This window comes from Eurosta solidaginis, chromosome 5, assembly GCF_040869045.1.
Source record: "Eurosta solidaginis isolate ZX-2024a chromosome 5, ASM4086904v1, whole genome shotgun sequence".
NCBI classification, from domain to species: Eukaryota; Metazoa; Arthropoda; class Insecta; order Diptera; family Tephritidae; genus Eurosta; species Eurosta solidaginis.
This window is the reverse complement of record NC_090323.1, coordinates 119581500-119600797: the sequence shown is the minus strand read 5'-3', so window position 1 is coordinate 119600797 and position 19298 is coordinate 119581500. Positions and strand designations below refer to the sequence as shown.

The 19298-nt window shown below is 39.1% G+C and overlaps 1 protein-coding gene across 3 annotated transcripts in view; it reads right to left on the bottom strand.

The window, feature by feature from the left end:
• Positions 1 to 19298, bottom strand: part of nxf2 (nuclear RNA export factor 2) — a 527629-nt gene that overhangs the window by 122361 nt on the left and 385970 nt on the right. For all 3 annotated transcript variants that reach the window (XM_067792196.1, XM_067792197.1, XM_067792198.1), the window contains 4 exons: positions 14326 to 14427; positions 13975 to 14269; positions 13587 to 13924; positions 3726 to 3867 (listed from right to left, as the gene is read on the bottom strand). In XM_067792196.1, the coding sequence (XP_067648297.1) occupies positions 3726 to 3867; positions 13587 to 13924; positions 13975 to 14269; positions 14326 to 14427 (877 nt within the window). The remainder of the gene's footprint in view (positions 1 to 3725; positions 3868 to 13586; positions 13925 to 13974; positions 14270 to 14325; positions 14428 to 19298) is intronic.

Here is a 19298-nt window from a genome sequence, read left to right as displayed (position 1 = left end):
GAAAGTTCTTCATTGAACACAAACAATACAAACAATATAAATAATGTGAAACCCACTGTGGACAATGAACTCGATGGTTTGCATGCAGAATATGCTAATATGCATTCCTCTTTACGCTTCTTTCCTGATGACAACAAAAAGTTATCACGAAAGTTTGATGCTTTATGTGCCGAATTTAAGTTATTGTCTACAAACCTACAAGACAGAGATGCTGTTATAACTTCTCTTAAGTCGGAAATGGTAGATTTGAGAAAGGCTGTAGTTGATTTGCTTAAGCTGGTTTCGGACAATGCTCTTAATGTAAACAAACAAAAAGAGTTGTCTGATAATGTTAATGTTCCTGCTTGCTCTTTGGTTATGCGGGATGCTGTCGCTGCTGCTGCCGATGATGTTGCTGGCGTACCAAAATCAAATACTGTTGATACGTCTATTAATAGCATGACCGTGTTGACAAATAACTCCCTCAGTGAGTCTTTGCTAAAAGGTTATGCGACTGAACATAATAATGTCAGAGACATACATTTGCCGAATAATAATACCCATCCGTGTATTTCAAAGGGTGCAGATAATAAACTTGGTGTGAACCATACTAACTCTAGTCCGACTGTGAAGGGTAGTAATAAAAATAAAACTAAACCAGTATTAACGAGTTCCGAGTTGGTGTTTATGCCAAGAACCAGTGGCTTACTTAGATTCTTCTTGGCACTCCTCCCTACCGGTAAAGGTGCAGGAACATTATCATTATTCTGCGTGGTACTCACAGTATGAGCATCCCGCAGTCCAACATTTGCAGTTGATGGCTTTTGATACTCTTAAAACTAAGCTGTCGTCAGTTCCAGTTCTCGTTCACCTAAATTACGAAAAACTTTCATTTTACAATGTGACGCAAGCCAGTTAGTGGTAGGTGCATGTTTATCGCAAGAATATGACAGTCGTCACGAACGACCGATAGCGTATATGTCACAAAAATTAAACAAAGCGCAACGAAATTATTCAGTCACTGAGCTAGAGTGCTTGGCAGTCGTTCTAGGCATTAAAAAGTTCAGTATGTACATAGAAGGGCATCACTTTAAAGTAGTGACATATCATGCAAGTTTGCGTTGGCTTATGTGGCAGAAAGACTGACGTGGAAGATTAGCTAGGTGGGCAGTCAAACTCCAAGGATACACATTTACCGTAGAACATCGCAAAGGCAAGGACAACGTGTAGCAGACAACAAATGAAAATTCTTAGCAACGGCAATGTACAATTAAAAGGAGAAGATAATATGGTGACCTCAGCATGAGGATCAGGTGCGAGAGGAATAAGGCGACATCAATACGGAAGGAGTTTTCAAACTAGTTTAATTAAATTTCTAAAATCAGTTTTTTTGTTTGCAGAGTAATATTTTCTTCCGATTTCTTTTTGTTTGTTTTGAACATGGAAAAAAGGTTATTTGAAAAATTATAAAAATATAAAGAGAAAGTTGGTTTAAAGTAATGAAAAATTTAGAACAGAAACCAAGTTTAATATCAAAAAATATGTATATATATAAATACATTTACATAGATAAATAACATGGCATTATCAAAGGGTTTCAAGACTGAGTTTTGAACCCATGTTTGTAAAATAATGAAATTTCAAAGATCTACATATCTCTGCATACATTTACATAGATATACCTGCAGATAATAACTTTAATTTGATTATGTTTCGAACATAAACTTTTATTTCGAATTTGACTATTTTGAACCCGCCCCCCCTTTATTTACTAAAGTCCAAAGACTTTAGAGTTAGGCAAATGAAATTATCAATTAAAGCGTATTTTGAAACTGTTCAATTTAAATTAACAATGGTTTATTTATTGTGTGAAAGGCATTACAGTACAAAAATGGGCTAAGAAAAGACCATATATGAAACTTTTAGCAGGAAGGGTGGGTAAGGACTCGGAGAGGCAAGTAATATCGAAATCCCTCTATATATCCGGTGAGTAAATCTTTCTCTGTTGCAGCAGATATGTATTTTCGAAGTAAAGCTGATTTTATTTAAACAGAGTACGCTCCTTGAACTCTATACGTATAGGGTCGGTTAAGCAAATCACAGTTTGGACTGAAAAGCCAATGCTGTGGTTCTGTTGGTCTCTTGTTATTAAGAAAATCCAGTTTTTACATTATAAAAGGCAAGGCCACCGCCAGTGCCCCTTGTGCGATCTTTCTTATGAATGTTTTAGTTATCGTAAGTTCGGAGGTCCGATCTGGCAGTTGGCTTTGTTTCTTGAATTGCTGCTATACGGATTTTACTTTTATTCACGCATTCAACTATTTCCGCAATCTATCCGGTAAAACCGTTACAATTAAGTTGCAGAATTCTGTAGTGCAAGGGGGGGGGGGGGGGGTGGGGCAGTCGTCACTCTGGAAGCTAGAGATGTGTAGATAAGCCTTCACGGCTATAGGCTTTGTCGAGTGTGCTGTCCGATTCCTGCTGGAGTACCTAGTGTCGATGGGTTGATACTTGTGGTTTGGAAACGAATGCACCGGACGGACGGTTCTAAGCCCAGAGCATCTACATATGAAGGTGGCATCGGCCAAGAAATGAACAGCATTGGGCCGATGCCGCGATCATAAACATTCTTAGCTGGAATACTGATCACATGGTGTGGGGGACTAGGAGTTGATGACTCCTTCTACGCGAGTGCGTGTGTCGGAAAAGGAGGGGTGGGACGGGGGTAACAGCTGGTCCTCGGCATTGCTACTGTCCACGCTACGTACATTATAGTGATGGGTTGGAGCGGCCGCGTTAGCTGGAGGAGCCGTTTGGCGCTAGGCGCAGCAGAAAGTTGATGTGGCCTGATGGGCAGCTTTCTGCTAGGAGGTGGCGGAGGTACGCTTGAGAGTGAACCGGGGGACGTCCTTCGGCGCGAATAGTAGGGAGCCACAAAGGTTTTGTAGAAATTTGGGTTCTAACCCAGAACAGCCCGAAAGGTGCAGCCATCTTTTACACGTGACACACTGGGAAGCTTATGACCGTCTGAGGTAGATCCCTTTCCGACATATGCAGCAGAGCCACAGCCTGGACCGGGGTTAGGTTCAATACCTTCCCGGAGCAGTCCAGCTGCAAGGAGCTGCTCCGAGGATGACAATTTGTGGAAGGTACGCAACAAATTAAATGGGGTTACACTGAAATAACAGCCCTGAAAAGAAGTCCCGAGTCGCTCCGGTACATAGAACCGGCTGCCGTGGGAAGCGGATATGCTCTGTAATATCTCTGTATCGTTTCGTTGGATTCTTTCGAGACCTTTCGAGGGTATTCCATTTTAGAACTATTTGGGTATTTGTTTTTGGATTTTTGTAGTTTGTTTTGGAATTGTTTCCTGGATTATTTAAGATTATTTTGAGATAATTTCGGTCACATCTATCGAGCATTTTGGATTTAGGTTATTTCGCGTTTATTTGCGTAGTTATTTAGGGATCGACGAGTTCTGAAGGTATATGCTTTTCCGTTAAAAAAGGGTTATTTTAATATAAGGTACGCCACCCGTCTTCGGTAACCGCCAAATTAGTTGATCAAACCCGAACGTTCGGTTCGGTTTCGTGTTTGGTTCATGTGCGCGTTTTTGGACTCTAATTGGAACGTAGCAGTGCAAGTTACTCACTTCTACTCTATGCGACAGTTTTTGTTAGTCACAAAAGAGATATTGTCTGGCAATTCTGAGATCTAGGACTATTATAATAAACGTAAAAGATTACCTCTTAAATTTTGGCGTTCATTTGAATCAAATGCTTTAAAATAACGGGGAACGAACTCGTCAATAAAATCGTATCCTTTGACATCACACAAAAAATTCTTTTGAGAGTTTATGCCACCTTCTCTTTTTATATCAGTATTGTCCTGCAAAAAAACACAACGTTTATTGTTTAATATTTACAGCATACATGGAATTTTTTACATATCTGTGGCTTCCCGGCATAGCCGAAAAATTCACTTACAACTGTATTCGAGAAAACCAGCCTTCAAGTTTTTGATGTGTCTGTCAACGCTGCAAACTTTAATAACTTTTAATTTTTTAATATCACTGTTTGCGTTGCAAAAGGAAAAAAAAAAAAAAATGTATCTTTAATGCCGGGAAAACGCTTAGTTGTTCAGTTATGCCGAGAAAAATGCCGTTGTTAGTTGAGAAATCTCGATATCGTGAACTGAGTGCTAGATATTACAGTGTAAATTAATATTTTATTGAAGGTTAAGGCATACGAATTTTTGGGTAATTTAACAGTGTTAATGCTTTGTCTCAAAACGTAACATAAAGTTACGTGTCTTCTAACATTTGATAACATTGACATCTCCCGTATTTATCTTCGCTTTTTTGAAGCTAATTTGTGGTTTAAGATTAAAGCACACATCAACAGATGGAAGTAAAATTTTTTAAATAACTACAATTATTATAAAACATGTTATAATGCAATTTGGCGCTTGATTGTGACATAAATTTCTGCTCCTAGCTTTCTAGCTCTCAATTTCCAAATTTAAAGTGTGGAAGTTCCATTTGACGGCACCCCTAATGAAATGAACTCGATCTTTCATACAAAATGTAAACTCTTTATTATTTCATTATTGCTTTATTGAACGCCTAATGGAGTCAAAAATCTAGCAGTGCTTCGCCCTATCCTAGGTGCGACCAATCACAAATTGTCATCAATGTCCTCTAACCGGGGTCCAAGGAAACTTGCTGTTTCAACATGGGTGGACCATACTGAGAGGGAATTTAGAGGCGTTGGTTCCACATTACAATTGAAGAGATGGTTGGTATCATGTGGGGGCACACTGCAAGCAGGATATACATTTTGTATGTCGGAGTTGGTTCCGGATAAGTAAGAGTTTAACATGTAACAGTACCCAGATCCAAGTTGATCTAGAGTGACGCGCGTTTCCCTAGGGAGAATGCGTTCCTCCTCTGCAAGTTCTGGGTATTTTTCTTTGAGTACCGAATTTGCCGGGCAATTCCCGGCATAGAAGTCCGACACCTGTTTGCGGATATCACTGAGGACCTGCTTGTGCTTTTTTGCTTCATACGGTTGTGTTCTCAAGTGCCGTATTTCCTCACAATGCTTACGAAGATGCCCCCTTATGCCCCTGGGCGGTATAGCCTCATCAAACAGATGTCTGTTGGGATGCCCAGGTTTCTGGGTATTCAACAGAAGCTGTTTGGTTAGCCTCAATTAACTGACATAGTGTAGTACAAGGCGTTGTATGGAAAATAACCAAGAAGAAGCAATCAGATTTTAGGATAACAACACCTGGTACTGAATTCGCCTTGAATTGTACGAATTCTCAACGGCTTAGTGTTTCAGATTTTATTATCAATGTGACAAATGGAAATCAAAATTAAACATCATTGTGGATAAGACAAGTGTGATAACTTCTGTGTGGTTATTACTGTAGTCAAACCCGTTTAATTTTAGTAAAACTTTAATTAACGTAACTTTTATGTTACACAGAAAAACTATGGAACTTATATATATTAAATATTACAAATGAAAATATTAACGTAAAATGATATTTCACGTCTTCACCGGTATGTTGATCGATTCGCTCTCCTCGTAGGTATAACTTTTTAGTAAGCCGTTAAGTGCACTTGCATTTCCATTATTGGTGATTGCTTTTGGTTTGTTCGTTCCTATGTGAGGTTGCCACCCCAGTTATTTCTGAGCCGTTGCCACATTGCTCCCCCAGACCTTCACGTCCTGAAGCGGACGGGTAGTCTTATTCTGCGTCCGGAACGGTTTGTTTGTGGCTCCGGCGTAGTCGTTTGTTGTGATCGTGACGTGATCAATGACTAGGGCGTTGGGCCTTGTTGAGGCGAGGTTGGTTCGCACGACTGCGTTTGGTCTACTGGTTGTGGTGCTATATATGAATCACTACAGTCTTATGGCGATGTTGTATTTGGTTGCGAGTGGGATTGTTCAAATTCGATGAATGCTGGTTTGAGCCTGTCTATTGATATGTTTACGTTGTTGCGATTGATTTTTACAGTGAAGTGTTTAGAACGTCTGGATACAACAGGGTATGGACCATCGTATGTTGGTTGAAATACTGGTTTTGTCTTGTCGTTACTTATGAATACATGCGTGGCTTCCGCAAGTTTGTTAAATACAAACGGTTTTGATGTATCATGGTTTGCGGTTTGAGCTGGGCGAACTTCGTGCATTGCGTTGGTGAGTTTTTTGAGCTCGATATTTATGTTCGAATCTGCGTGATGGCAATGAATATTGTTGTATCGTTGAGCGAACGTGTCTGCTGACCTTAGCTCTTTGGCAGCTTAGACATCGTTGTAATTCTTTAGCGATGTCTTTACCCATATTCGGCCACACGAAGCGAGCTTTGATAAGTTTGGTGGTTGCGCGCACACCGCCATATGAGATGTTGTGTATTTTCTCTATGCATTTTTTCGATGCGCTTGCGGTATATATGGTTGAACTTCTGATGTTGATGTATCGCAGTAGATTGTGCGGTTCGTATTGAATATACGAAATTTTTTCAGCTGCAGAGAGGTGTCACCTTCGAGGAGTTTCTTCAGCTCGGTGCATTTATTTTGACCTTCGGCAATTCGATCGTAGTCGATGCTAGTTGACTCAAGCGCTTCGATGTGTGAAAGGGTATCAGCCGTGGTGTTTTCAACACCGGCGACGTGTACAATGTTCGTCGTAAACTGGCTGATAAAGTCCAACTGTCGTAGTTGCCGTGGTGATGCTTTGTCGCACTTTTGCTTAAAGGCGTATATCAGCGGTTTGTGATCTGTGCGGACCTCGAATGGTCTACCTTCTAGCATGTCTCGGAAGTGTTTGATCGCCACGTATACTGCGAGCAGTTCGCGGTCGTACGTACTATACCTTTTTTTGCGTTTCCGTGAGTTTGAGGCTGAAGAATGCTAGAGGTTGCAACTCATCATTAATAATTTGGTGAAGAGCTGCGCCGATGGCCGTGTCGCTTGCGTCCGTACTAAGCGATATTTTCGCATTAGTTGCTGTGTGGACTAGTAACACTGCATTTGCCAAGGCTTGCTTACATGCGTTAAAGTGTTGAATTATATCGTCAGTCCATTTAATTCGAGTTTTGTCGTTATTTTTGTTGCCGGGAATTAGTTTAACGAGTGGTATCTGGTGATGAACTGCGTTTGGCAAAAAACAACGATAAAAGTTTATCATTGCCAGAAACCGACGCTACTCTTTGGCGGCTCGGGCAAGCGAAAGTTGCTGATCGCCTGCGCTTTCTCGTGTAGCGGTTTGATGCTGTGCGTCGTGACCGTATGACCGAGGAACTCAATTTGTGTCTGTGCAAACTTACATTTTGCTGTGCTAATGGTGAGATGGAACTTCCTTAAGCGTTCGAAGACCTGTCTCAAGTGAAGCTTGTTCTGTTCGATGCCATCGGAGGCTACGCACACGTCGTCGATATACACAAACACGAAATCGAGCCCTCGGAGCACTGCATGCATAAACCTTTGAAAGGTTTGCGCAGCATTACATAACCCAAATGTCATATACGTAAATTCGAACAGTCCAAACGGCGTGGTTATTGCCGTCTTGTGTATGTCGCTGGGTTCGATAGGTATTTGATGGTAAGCTCGGTTCAGATCGATTTTGCTGAATGTGTTTTTTTTTTGTAAAGAAAGTAAAATCCTGTATATGCGGTAGCGGGTATCGGTCCGGTACCGTCTGAGCATTAAGAGCTCGATAATCGCCGCAACGGCGCCACTCACCGTTAGCTTTCCTTACGAGATGCAATGGAGAAGCGTATGAGCTTTTGGAAGTACGAAAAATTTCGAGTCGAGTGAGGTATTCGAACTCTTCCTTGAAAGCTTTGAGCTTTTCGGATGCGAGGCGTCTAGGTCGAGCGAACAAGGGTGGACCTTTTATTTCGATGCAGTGCGTCACCCCGGTCTGTATCGGCGATGGCGCTATGGCGTTAGGATCGGTAATTTGACTGAACTCTTGCAGTAAATTTCTACCTCTGTAGCATCACACGAACTTTTCGTTGTCGTCGATGCTTCGAAACTACAAATGCTTGGTTGATATTGAACTTTGGTCATAAGTGTAGTATTGCTGATGTCAATTATTAAATTAAAATGGCGAAGAAAGTCGGCACCGAGGATTGCGTATTTTGTATCGGCTATAGCAAAATCCCAAGTGAATTTGCGTTGAAGGCCTAGATCTATTGTACGTCGTAATAGACCGTAGGTTTTTATGACCGTACCATTTGCAGCGAAAAGTGGTTGGCCTTTCTTGTTTGACAATCGACAAGCGCGAGTTGATGGAATAACGAATACTTCGGCCCCCGTGTCGATCAAAAAATGTTGGTTCGAAATTTTATCTAGGGTGAAAAAACGTTTAGATTGGGTGAATTCGGAAATTTTACTTCGAGTTCGCATTGTGATTGTTTGCTCGATGACGTTTTACTGCCGGAACTGTCCATTCATCATTGTTACGGCGGCTTTTAGTTTTTTGACTTGTCTGCTTTCTTTACTGGAAAATCACATGGACTTCTGCATTTGCGAGCCTGCGTGCCATACTCTCGATGATACCAGCATGTCGGTGACTGGTCTATGTTGGAGCTGGGGTGCGGTGTGCCTGCACGTTTAACGTTATTTTGAGAACGTTCTCGTTGACGGCTGCGATTTTGGGACATTATCTGACTTAACTTGGCGTTGATGTTTTCCAGAGCGGAGTCTTGACTGCCTATTCTTTTTTCTAGTAGAGCGACGCGGCTCGAAGATGTTTCTATGGCGATGACTGTTTGCCCTCGTGATGATGATGTTGCGTTGGAGTCGCGGTTGAGCGCGTCAAATACTGCGTCAGCCGTAAGGGCTAGTTGATGTAGAGGGGTCCTCGGTTGGGCCTGCAGCATACCAGCAATAACAGCCAGAGCAGATTCCGGTAACTGTTTGAGCCAGTACTGCTGTATAACGGATTCGTGTTGTTGTTGTTGTTTCGTGGATTCGTCTTTGGTGGCGTTTGTGCGATGCATCTGGCTTAGCAAATGGCTCGGCTTTCCGTCGCCTAACTGAATACCTGTGAGCTTATCTAGACGTGCCATGGCTGAGTCGCTGAAATTTTCGATGATGGCATTTTTCAACGTAGTGTACGGTGTCGTATTTGGAGGTTTGCGAACTAGCTCAAAAACTTGGTCGAGAATGTAGTCATCAGCATGGGCGATGATGGTGGTGTATTTATCCTTTTCTTTATGAACACCGAAGCCATGCAGTTCGGACCATGCGTCTACTTTTATAAACCACGACTATATATTATATTCTGAGTTCAGTTTAGGGAACGGTAGTTTTCCAAAAAGTGCGTTGATTTGCGGTATGCCACTGTCGACGCCTGTGTTTGCGTTACCAGCAGCATTGTTGTAGTTGTTTGCGGGATCATCGATGCTCTTATGGCTATCGTTCGAGTCGTCGCTATCGGGCATCGTATTCCGTTATTTTTGAGCGCCGTTATTGATGCTGATTTTGTGGTTTTTACACCGGACGATATTTGTTGATTTTTGATGGCGTGATGTTTGTACAGTACTCAATTTAAAATTTTAATCAATTTTAATTTTAATGCGATTTACTGCTATTAGATACGTGGTTTTAGGTGTAAAAAACACCTTTTGTCGTGAGATTTGCTACAGTATCACCGTTTTTACCGCGGGGTCACCAATGTGGTTATTACTGTAGTCAAACCCGTTTAATTTTAGTAAAACTTTAATTAACGTAAATTTTATGTTACACAGAAAAACTATGGAACTTATATATATTAAATATTACAAATGAAAAGGTATTAATGTAAAATTATATTTCACGTCTTCATCGGTATGTTGATCGATTCGCTCTCCTCGTAGGTATAACTCTTTAGTAAGCCGTTAAGTGCACTTGCATTTCCATTATTGGTGATTGCTTTTGGTTTGTTCTTTCGTATGTGGAGTTGCCACCCCAGTTATGTCTGAGCCGTTGCCACATTCTGCATAAACGTCAAAATTACAAATGGAATGGATCACCTGATTTTTTGATTGACTATCGCTGTATTATTCTGTATCTCTTTCTATCACCCGCTGAAGATAGCCGGCCCTATGTGCCGCCATATTGCACACCCTGTCAAAACGCTTAAAAGCAGCCATATTGAATATCCTGTCATGCATTTGACGGATAAGATATCACACTTGATTTATCCACAATGATAAATATTTTCAACAATTTACAATAGAAGAACGCTTAAAAGACATACAAGTTTTACTCTGCAGCGTTTTCAACAAATGATAGTATGGACTTTTTCAATATATGGACATATTTATTCATATCTATGAATACTTAAACATGAATTTTATGTTGTTGATATTCAAAGTTAAGGATAACATGTCTGCTTTCAATTATAACTTTTTTTCTAGAAATATTTTTTTAGGGCTGCTGACAAATGTTCGTTAGTGAAGCAAGTGGCCCTGTGCAAAACAAAAAAATTTATAATTGCATTTAACAAAATTGTTATTTTATTAAGCTCGTGTGTGAGACTAGTGTAAGGCTCATTTTGATAAGTGGGATAACTGCATGTCCTAAAATTGGTACTAGATATTTCTTTTCTGTGGATTTACGCACTTTTTAAGACACATTTCCAATCGGAGCCAGCAGATAGCGGCCGTGGAATGATGGGTGCATAAGACTGAATATGTACCGCATTCTTCTTTCATTTCAGTCTAACCCTATTTAACTTGTTGTGTCCCTCCCACAAATTGTCATCCTCCCAGCAGCTCCTCACAGCGGGACTGCGCCATACTCTCCTGCTCTGGGAAGCTATCGAACCCAATCCGGGTTCGTCTCCTGACCCCGGTCCTGAGAAATGGTTTTGCTGCGTTTGCCGGAAAATAATATTTTAGGACGGCCATACTCTTGTCCGTGTGTTATGTGCAAGGGATGGTTCATCGGACAGGTGGTTCTGGGCTAGATCCCAAAACCAGACGTCGTTGTAACTTTTATAAATCTTTTGTGGCTCTTTGCTGTTCACGCCCAATCTGCATCCGGAAAGGGCCATCAACTCGATAACACTCCCCAAGGACTTCGGCGAGTGTCCTTATCGCTACAACAACAACAACAACAACAAAATTTCCATCGCTTTTGGCGATAACGTGCTGTCGGGTGCGAAAAAATGTGCGAGCGCTTTTAGCCGACAATATATGTATAATGCAATCTACGGTTGACAAAGTTAGACGGAGGGCCAACAGACACACACGTAAACATAAATTCAGAGCGTCCCCAATTACCATCACCGCCAAAGAGGTTGAGGATGCCATCGGTCAACCTAACCATCTAAAGCAGTGGGCCCAGACGGCATAGCCATACCGATACTTAAAAGCCTATGAAACGAGGGTTTCAAATATTTAGTACATGTCTTCAACCTGTCTCTGTCCACCTTTGTCATCCCCGAAAAATGGTAAACGGCCAAGGTGGTCCCGCTACTAAAGCCTGGGAACGCAGCTAACATAGAAGAGTCATATCGGCCGATATCTCTCCAATCGCCAGTATCCAAGACGCTTGAAGCCATTTTGCTCCCCTACTTCAAAGCGCAGCTAGCCTGTCATTAGCATGGCTTTAGAAAACTCCATAGCACCAACACCGCGCTAAATGCCATTAGCACCCAGATAAAATGCGGTTTAAATCAAAACCCCCACCATAGAACAGTACTCGTTGCGCTAGACATATCAAAAGCGTTTGATACGGTCAACCATGGCACGTTACTGCAAGACCTGGAAGGGTCTACCCTTCCCCCATGTCTTAAAGCGTGGACCGCAAATTATATGGGTGGCCGGCAGGCATCAGTGCAATTTAGAAACGCAACATCAAAACCAAGAAGAATTAAACAAGGGGTGACAGAGGGTGGTTTTCTATCACCACTTTTGTTTAACTTCTACATATCAAAGCTACCTTCGCCACCAGAAGGAGTTACAATCTTTTCCTACGCCGATGACTGCACAATAATGGCCACAGGCCCAGGCCCACAAATCGATGAGCTTTCCAACATAACAAACGGCTACCTCCTGATCTCGCCAGTTTTTTCACCTCGAGAAACTTGACATTATCACCGATTAAATCATCGGCGACCTTATTTACAACATGGACGTCCCAAATGTCGACTTCAATGGCACTACGCTACCGACTGTCTTACACCCCAAAATCTTGGGTGTGACGTTCGATCAGGATCTACATTTTTGTGAGCATGCAGCCGCAATTGTACCGAAAATCCAGAGCCGTAATAAAATCCTCAAATCTCTTGCCTACAGTACTTGGGGAAAAGATAAAGAAACGCTCATTACCACTTACAAAGCAATTGGCCAGCCGATTGCATGCTACGCGTCCCCGATATGGTCGCCAAGCCTACTCACTGGAAGAAGTTACAGGCCTGCCAAAATACTGCCCTCAGAACCGCCACGGGTTGTCATCTTATGCCCCCGGACCCCATCTACATAATGAGAATACTCCCGAATAGGGGGAGAAATGAAATGATAACCAAACAGTTCCTGTTGAATACCCAGAAATCTGGGCATCCCAACATACATCTGATCGATGAGGCTACACCTCCCAAGGGCTTAAGGGGTCATCTCCGTAAGTATTATGAGGAAACACGGCTCCTGAGGACACAGCCGTATGAAGCCAAAAAACGCAAACAGGTCCTCAGTGAACTCCAGAAACAGGCGTCGGACTTCTATGTCGGTAATTGCCCGGTGAATCCTGTACCCAACGAACAATACCCTAAACTTGCAGAAGAGGAATGCACACTCCCTAAGGAAATGCGAGTCACTCTAGCTCAACTTCGATCTGGATACTGTAACAGGTTAAACTCTTACCTATCCAGAATCAACCCCGACATACAAAATGTATGCCCTGCTTGCAATGTGTCCACACTTGACACCTACCATCTCTTCAATTGTAATGTGGAACCAACGCCTCTAACATCCCTCTCATTATGGTCCACTCCTGTTGAAGCAGCAAGTTTCCTTGGACTCCCGTTAGAGGACATTGATGACAATTTGTGATCGGTCACACCTATTGGATGGGGCGAAGCACTGCTACAACAACAACATTCACAAGGTTCCCTGTTCAACGTATGTGTTATGATTGCAAATCTTTCATATGTTGTTTATTTTTGTTTCTCATATAAAATTTAAGTATAAAACTATACAAGTCAGCAATTTAATTTTCGTAACAAAATGCAAAAAACAAGGAAAAAATGGTTAATATCAATAAAAGGCTAGCAGTTGCATACATTTAAGTTATTGAATGCTTTTTACTGATGGCTCTTCATGTTATTATTAATACGACATACAACTCATTGTAATATTCAAGAGGGTCGTAAAAATAATTCATAAGACGATAAGAGACCTTGTGAATCACCTAACAATTCTTTATATTTGGAGTTCCAAATCAAAACGCAATAATTACAGTCAAACAGTTTAGAGAAAATTTATAAAACATAATCAAAGAATGTTAGGTCTCAGTTGGAATCAAAATTTTTAATCGGAATTTTAAGTAAGTAAGACCAATTTTTATGAACATTCCGGAAGATATTGTAAATTAGAATACATACCAATTTTGTAAGCTCAGGAAAATATTTTCGAACAGCTTTTATGTATTCACCAGCAAAGGAAAATTTAGCGCATAATGGATTACCGTCCAACCGCAAAGTTTTCAAGCCAAGCACTGACAACCCTCTGACATCTGCCAAATCAAGTATCCAGTTATTTCCTAAATCAATTGCCTTTAAATTACTCATTGCACTGAGAGCGTTCAAACCGTTTGCATGAGTAATTTTGTTATGTGCCAAACGAAGTTCCACACAACTAGCGAGACAGGTTTTAGATGCTTGCAACAATACTCGGTTAAGAATTCTTAATGAACCTAAATTAATTACAATATTTTCCAAACCTGAAAAGATCATTATTAAAAGCTTAACTAAGGTGCTGAAACAAAAGTACCTTCTATGTTCTGAAAGTGGTCCAAATTTAACAACCTGTTAATAGCATTATAACGACGATTGAGAGCTTTATCAATAGAATCCAGAGGGTCAACTTGTCCTAGTTTGTACGGGCTTATATTCATAAGCATGTAGTACTTTAAAACCTTGTCTATTTGAACATGTGAATGTGATACGTTATTTTCGAGACCAGTAGATAACCGTGGAATTTTTATCTCCATATTACAAACATCAACTAAATATTTTAGTTGATCAAAACATTGACGAACTAAAAATTGATGCTCATCAGCTGTAAACTAAAATATAAAATAGCATGAAATAAGTTTATTCTATGATTTATATCATTTCTTACCTTATAATAACAGGGGTATATATCCGCTAATGTTGGTGACACAGTAATAAAAAAGTAATCAAAGATTTCCTCTTTTGTGAATTCTTGTCCCGGATCAGGTATCTGTGTTTCAAAAATCCGAAATTATGTTTAGTAAATAAACGGCTAAAATTTGTCTGTAATTTGTAAATTTGTAACTGGTATTTGTGGTATTATTTTTTATTCGAGCAAGTTAGTTCCTGTAACAAGGAAAATTTCCCTTATCTAGGTTAAACATTATTATTTTATATGTATATGTTCCATATGAGTATTTTAAATTTAATATAGAAAGTTGGCAGGGTTATCAAACGAATTTCTTTTCTATATCTTCGACCGTTCTCGAAAAATAGATGCAAAAGGTATGAACGGCGTAAATAGGCGTTGTCACACCCATATTTCAAAATTGTTGTACACCATATTCACACTCTTTGGACTTTCTGAAAGAACTTGAATGCACTAACCCAGATAGCGGCCAATCCTTTCGTGAAGGACAGAATACTTGTGGCGACCACCAGGATATTCATAAATAATTACATACAATATATTTTTTTATATATTCATATTCTATTGTGCTTTTACGTCTAGTTTGTATCCACCTATGTATTTTTCCTCCATAATTTCCTCTTTAAGTATATATTTACTCTTGTGTGAGTTGTACAGCAGTGTAATTTGTAGGTGTCTGTTTTTACTTGTTATGGCCTCGTCATCTCTTAACGTTATGAGTTCCAAAGACGTTACTTTTACTATGTTGCGTGCCTATGCAGACAAGCGAGCGGACTGAATATAATTCACATAAATGCGCAAAGTTTATACAAAAAGATTGATGAATGCAGATATCTCTTTGAGGGCTCTGCCATTGACGTTCTTTGGGTATCCGAAACATGGTTTACGTCTCGCCACAGTAAGGAATTGTTGAGGGTAAATGGTTACCAGCTGTACAGAGCTGATCGCTATGGTCATGGTGGTGGTGTCGCAATTTATGTAAAAAATAGCTTAAAGTTTATTTATTTGCCCAAACTAATATATTTACAGATTTCTTAGGCTTATAGTTTAGTGTTATCCTAACATACCTTAGTATTTATCTAGAAGTTTAAAATTTTACATACTATTTTGTGTATATTACAATGACTTAATTTTGTACAGCAATAGCATAGCTTATGTAAATTTAAAATTAATGTTTTCCAAAAAGGGCTAAAAAAGAAATATCATTATCTGCTGTTAGTGTAAAAATTGTTAGTGATTGACTATTTTATTTATGTTATTGTGTTGTTGCCAAAAATTGTGCAACATTATATACAAGGTTTTGTTGGTTAACATTATACGTATTGTATATCCTATGGTAGTAAACAACTTTGCCGTTATGATATATAATGTTGTTTTGTTTTAATATTTTTATATACAGAGGTGATAGGTATTTTTCTCTAAGTCAAATCATTTTGTTTCAGTACATAGTTTTGTATTAGTTCATTATCGACATATGACAAGCTGTTAACAAAGCGTTCAGATGATTTGATCAAGAAGCTATGAATTCGCGCTATTTTACAAGCTTTATACAAATATTTATTTGAGAATCTTTTCCCGAATGTACCCCCGAGTACGGGTTTTGATTGATTCCACTACATATTCTTAGCATATACCTTTCAAATACGCGCAGCCTTTCCATTTGAAGAAATATTAAACCAAATGGGATGGGCGTACGATAATATAGGCCTAATTATTTGTTTATAAATGTTAAGTTTAATATTGTTTTTTAAGCAAGTTTGCATAGCTAAAAAACATTTTTTTTTACTTTCGCAAGGATGTAGTCTACATGTTTTTAAAGGTAAATCTATCATCTCTTACTACTCCTAAATATTTAATTTGATTTGTTACTCTAACATTTTCTTCACCAATTTTGACTTGAGGTACATATTTGCGTGCATTTTGGTACAAGTTTTTTCGCAATCCCTTAATAATCATACATTCGCTCTTGCGTGTGTTGATCTTTATTTTCCATTTCATGAAGTATTCATTTAGTTTGTTAAGGTATAAGTTCATTTCATCATTAGCTTTAGCAATTTGCCTCTGAGATCCCAACACTAAAATGTCATCTGCGTATATAAGGACTTTTATATCACAGGAATCGGGGTGAGCTTTTGTTGGTGGGTCTGGAAAGTCTGCAAGAAAGATGTTGTACAACATTGGCCCGAGCAAAGAACCTTGTGGCACACCTGCACTTACATCTCGTATAATACAGTTGTTGTCGTCAATGGCAACGTAGAATAATCATTCTCTAAGATAGGTATATATCATTCTACATAAATTTTTATCAAAATTGAATTTTCTGTACATCTTATAAATTATACCTTCTACCCAAGCGGTATCAAAAGCTTTTTCAAGATCCAAACTAACGACATTGGTTGCCGCCTATTCAGATTGGTACATACAAAATCAGATAGTATTGTCAAAGCATGACATGTGGAATGCGAAGGACGAAAGCCAAACTGATAGTCCTTTAATATTTTTTGTTCTTCAACATGAGATTTCATTTTGTTCAGTAAATATTCCTCCATTAGTTTGCTAATATTGGATAAAAGTGATATTGGGCGATAGTTAGTTATGGATTTAGGGTCGGAGTTCGGCTTTGGCACACACACAATCTTAGCTGTTTTCCATTCTTTAGGAAAATACCCTATATTATAAGATTGGTTGATTACCAAGGCAATATATTTCCAGAAAAAAGGAGACGTTTTCTTTAGGAGAAAATTTCATACGCCATCCTCGCCGGAGCTTTTTTTATTATTTTTAAAACGCAGGCAACAGCCAATGTCATCCGCCTTTAAGAACATATTGAGGTCTACATTGGACACTTGTATATTATCATGGTGGGGGAATTCACCATCGGCAGTTAAATTGTTGTCGAACGTAACAATTGGGCTATTACACCCGCATAGTTCACTTATAGAGGTTTTAATATGTGATGCAAACTCAACCCCACCAATGTGTTCATTTTGTTTATGAACTTTTTTAAAGGAGTGGGCAAAAATATTGACTGTATGAAAATTTTAATGTACGAGGATGGTGTCACTGTTTCCAAAATTAGGTATATCAAAATCGATATCATTGTCACAACTTATTGTTAAATCTAGAATTTGCTGCTTGGCATTTAAACCACACAGACCTTTTATTTTTCTGTAAGTTTGGCTATTAACCCGTATTTTCGCAAAATAGTTAGACCAGTATTTGTTTTCGTTCAATTGTATTTGTTCTTTAATAATTTTAGTTAGGTTTCGAACTATAGCTGCGAGTGTGGCTTTACGTTGCGGATCAATGAATCTATGAATAGCACGGCGCAAACGCTTTTTTCCGCAACGTGGCAGGTTTATGAGACAACGGTTGCGAACTTTCACCTTTGGTATCGCTCCAGAGTTTATGGACGCATCCATGGCAGAATTTAAATTTGTGATACTAAAATCGATTTCTTTTTCTGTGGCATTACGGTTAATTGGTAAATTATATTCGATAAGTTTGTTTGAAAGCACATCATTGAATCTTTTTACATCAATTTTGTCATAATTAAACCTCTCAGCTAATTGACAAGTGAGTACGTTATGATTTGATATTATATTTAATTCAATTTCGCTGTGATCGGATTCAAATGGAAGTGTTCTCAAACAGTCTCGATACCCATTTGGCACATCGAAATCAATTCCAACAAATGGGGTTACTAAAAATATATCTAAAAAGGATGCTGAGCTTTTAGATATCCTAGTAGGAAATTTTGTTGGGATTAACCTTATCGCAGGACATTGCTGAAGCCAATTACTCAGAATTTTGCCATTGGGGTTGGTATATGACTCCCCCCCGTCCGGATGACGGGCATTTAGGTCTCCACCCATTACTTGTACTGAGAGAGTTTAACACCATACTAAGGTCACTAGTTTTTAGTAAGTCTGTTGTGCGGTTAATAAAGATACAAACGTAATTTCTTCACCATTTGTTTTGAAAATTTTAAGTGCAATATTCTCTAAATGAATAGTATCTCCTAGATTTATAACATTGTACTTATAGTTTTCTCGTAAACATATAGCTGTTGCCGTACTACTAGTGCGATTGTTGCCACTCACACCCTTCGCCTTGTTAACTTGCCTGATGAGGTTATAGCCACGAAAATTAACTACATGTCGTTGACTAAGTCGGTGTTCTGCTATCAGTACTATGTCATGCTTATGATTTTTTTGAAATAAATTAAAGTAATGTCTTTTATCTTGAGATATTAAGGAATTAACATTTAAAAATATACATTAAAGGTTTTTACTACCCACTGTTAAGTCTTAGCTCAGTTAGTAGACTAAATAGTGCCATCGACTTCTCGTCATCATTTTTCAATTGTTTATATGTTTTTGTGAAAGCGTCTATTCTTTTCATGCAGCCAGATAAGTTGCTACCAAATAATCTACTGCATTCTTTGTCTATGGTTTGAAATAATTTAGTACCAGTCACTTTTTTAATAGGAGCAGGCTTGGTATAAATGTTAGTCTTTTTTGGAACGCTTTTTTGTACCTTAGGATAAGGTTTTTCATTGTTACCTGCAATTGAGGCATATGAAGGAGAGGACTCATCAAAGATAACTGCTATCGACAAAGGTTTCTTGTTTAGTGTGGCATCATCTGTATTTTCTAAGCCATTGCGCTCATTCAGGCGCTAAATTAATTCAAGCCTTTTGGGATATTTAGTATAGTTTGCAGGGTGACCTTCGGTTTTACAATTTATTCTTTGATATTATTTTCTTTGGAAGGAATTTTGCATTCACCTGGGCTATGTGACTCAACACATTTAACACAACGGTATGGTATATTACAATTGCTTGCCACATGTGTATATCGTTGACAGTTTCTACACTGTGTTGGCAGCATAGGTTTTAATTTTTCAAAATTTATTTTACAATTAAGTATATATTTTATGTTGTAAAACTC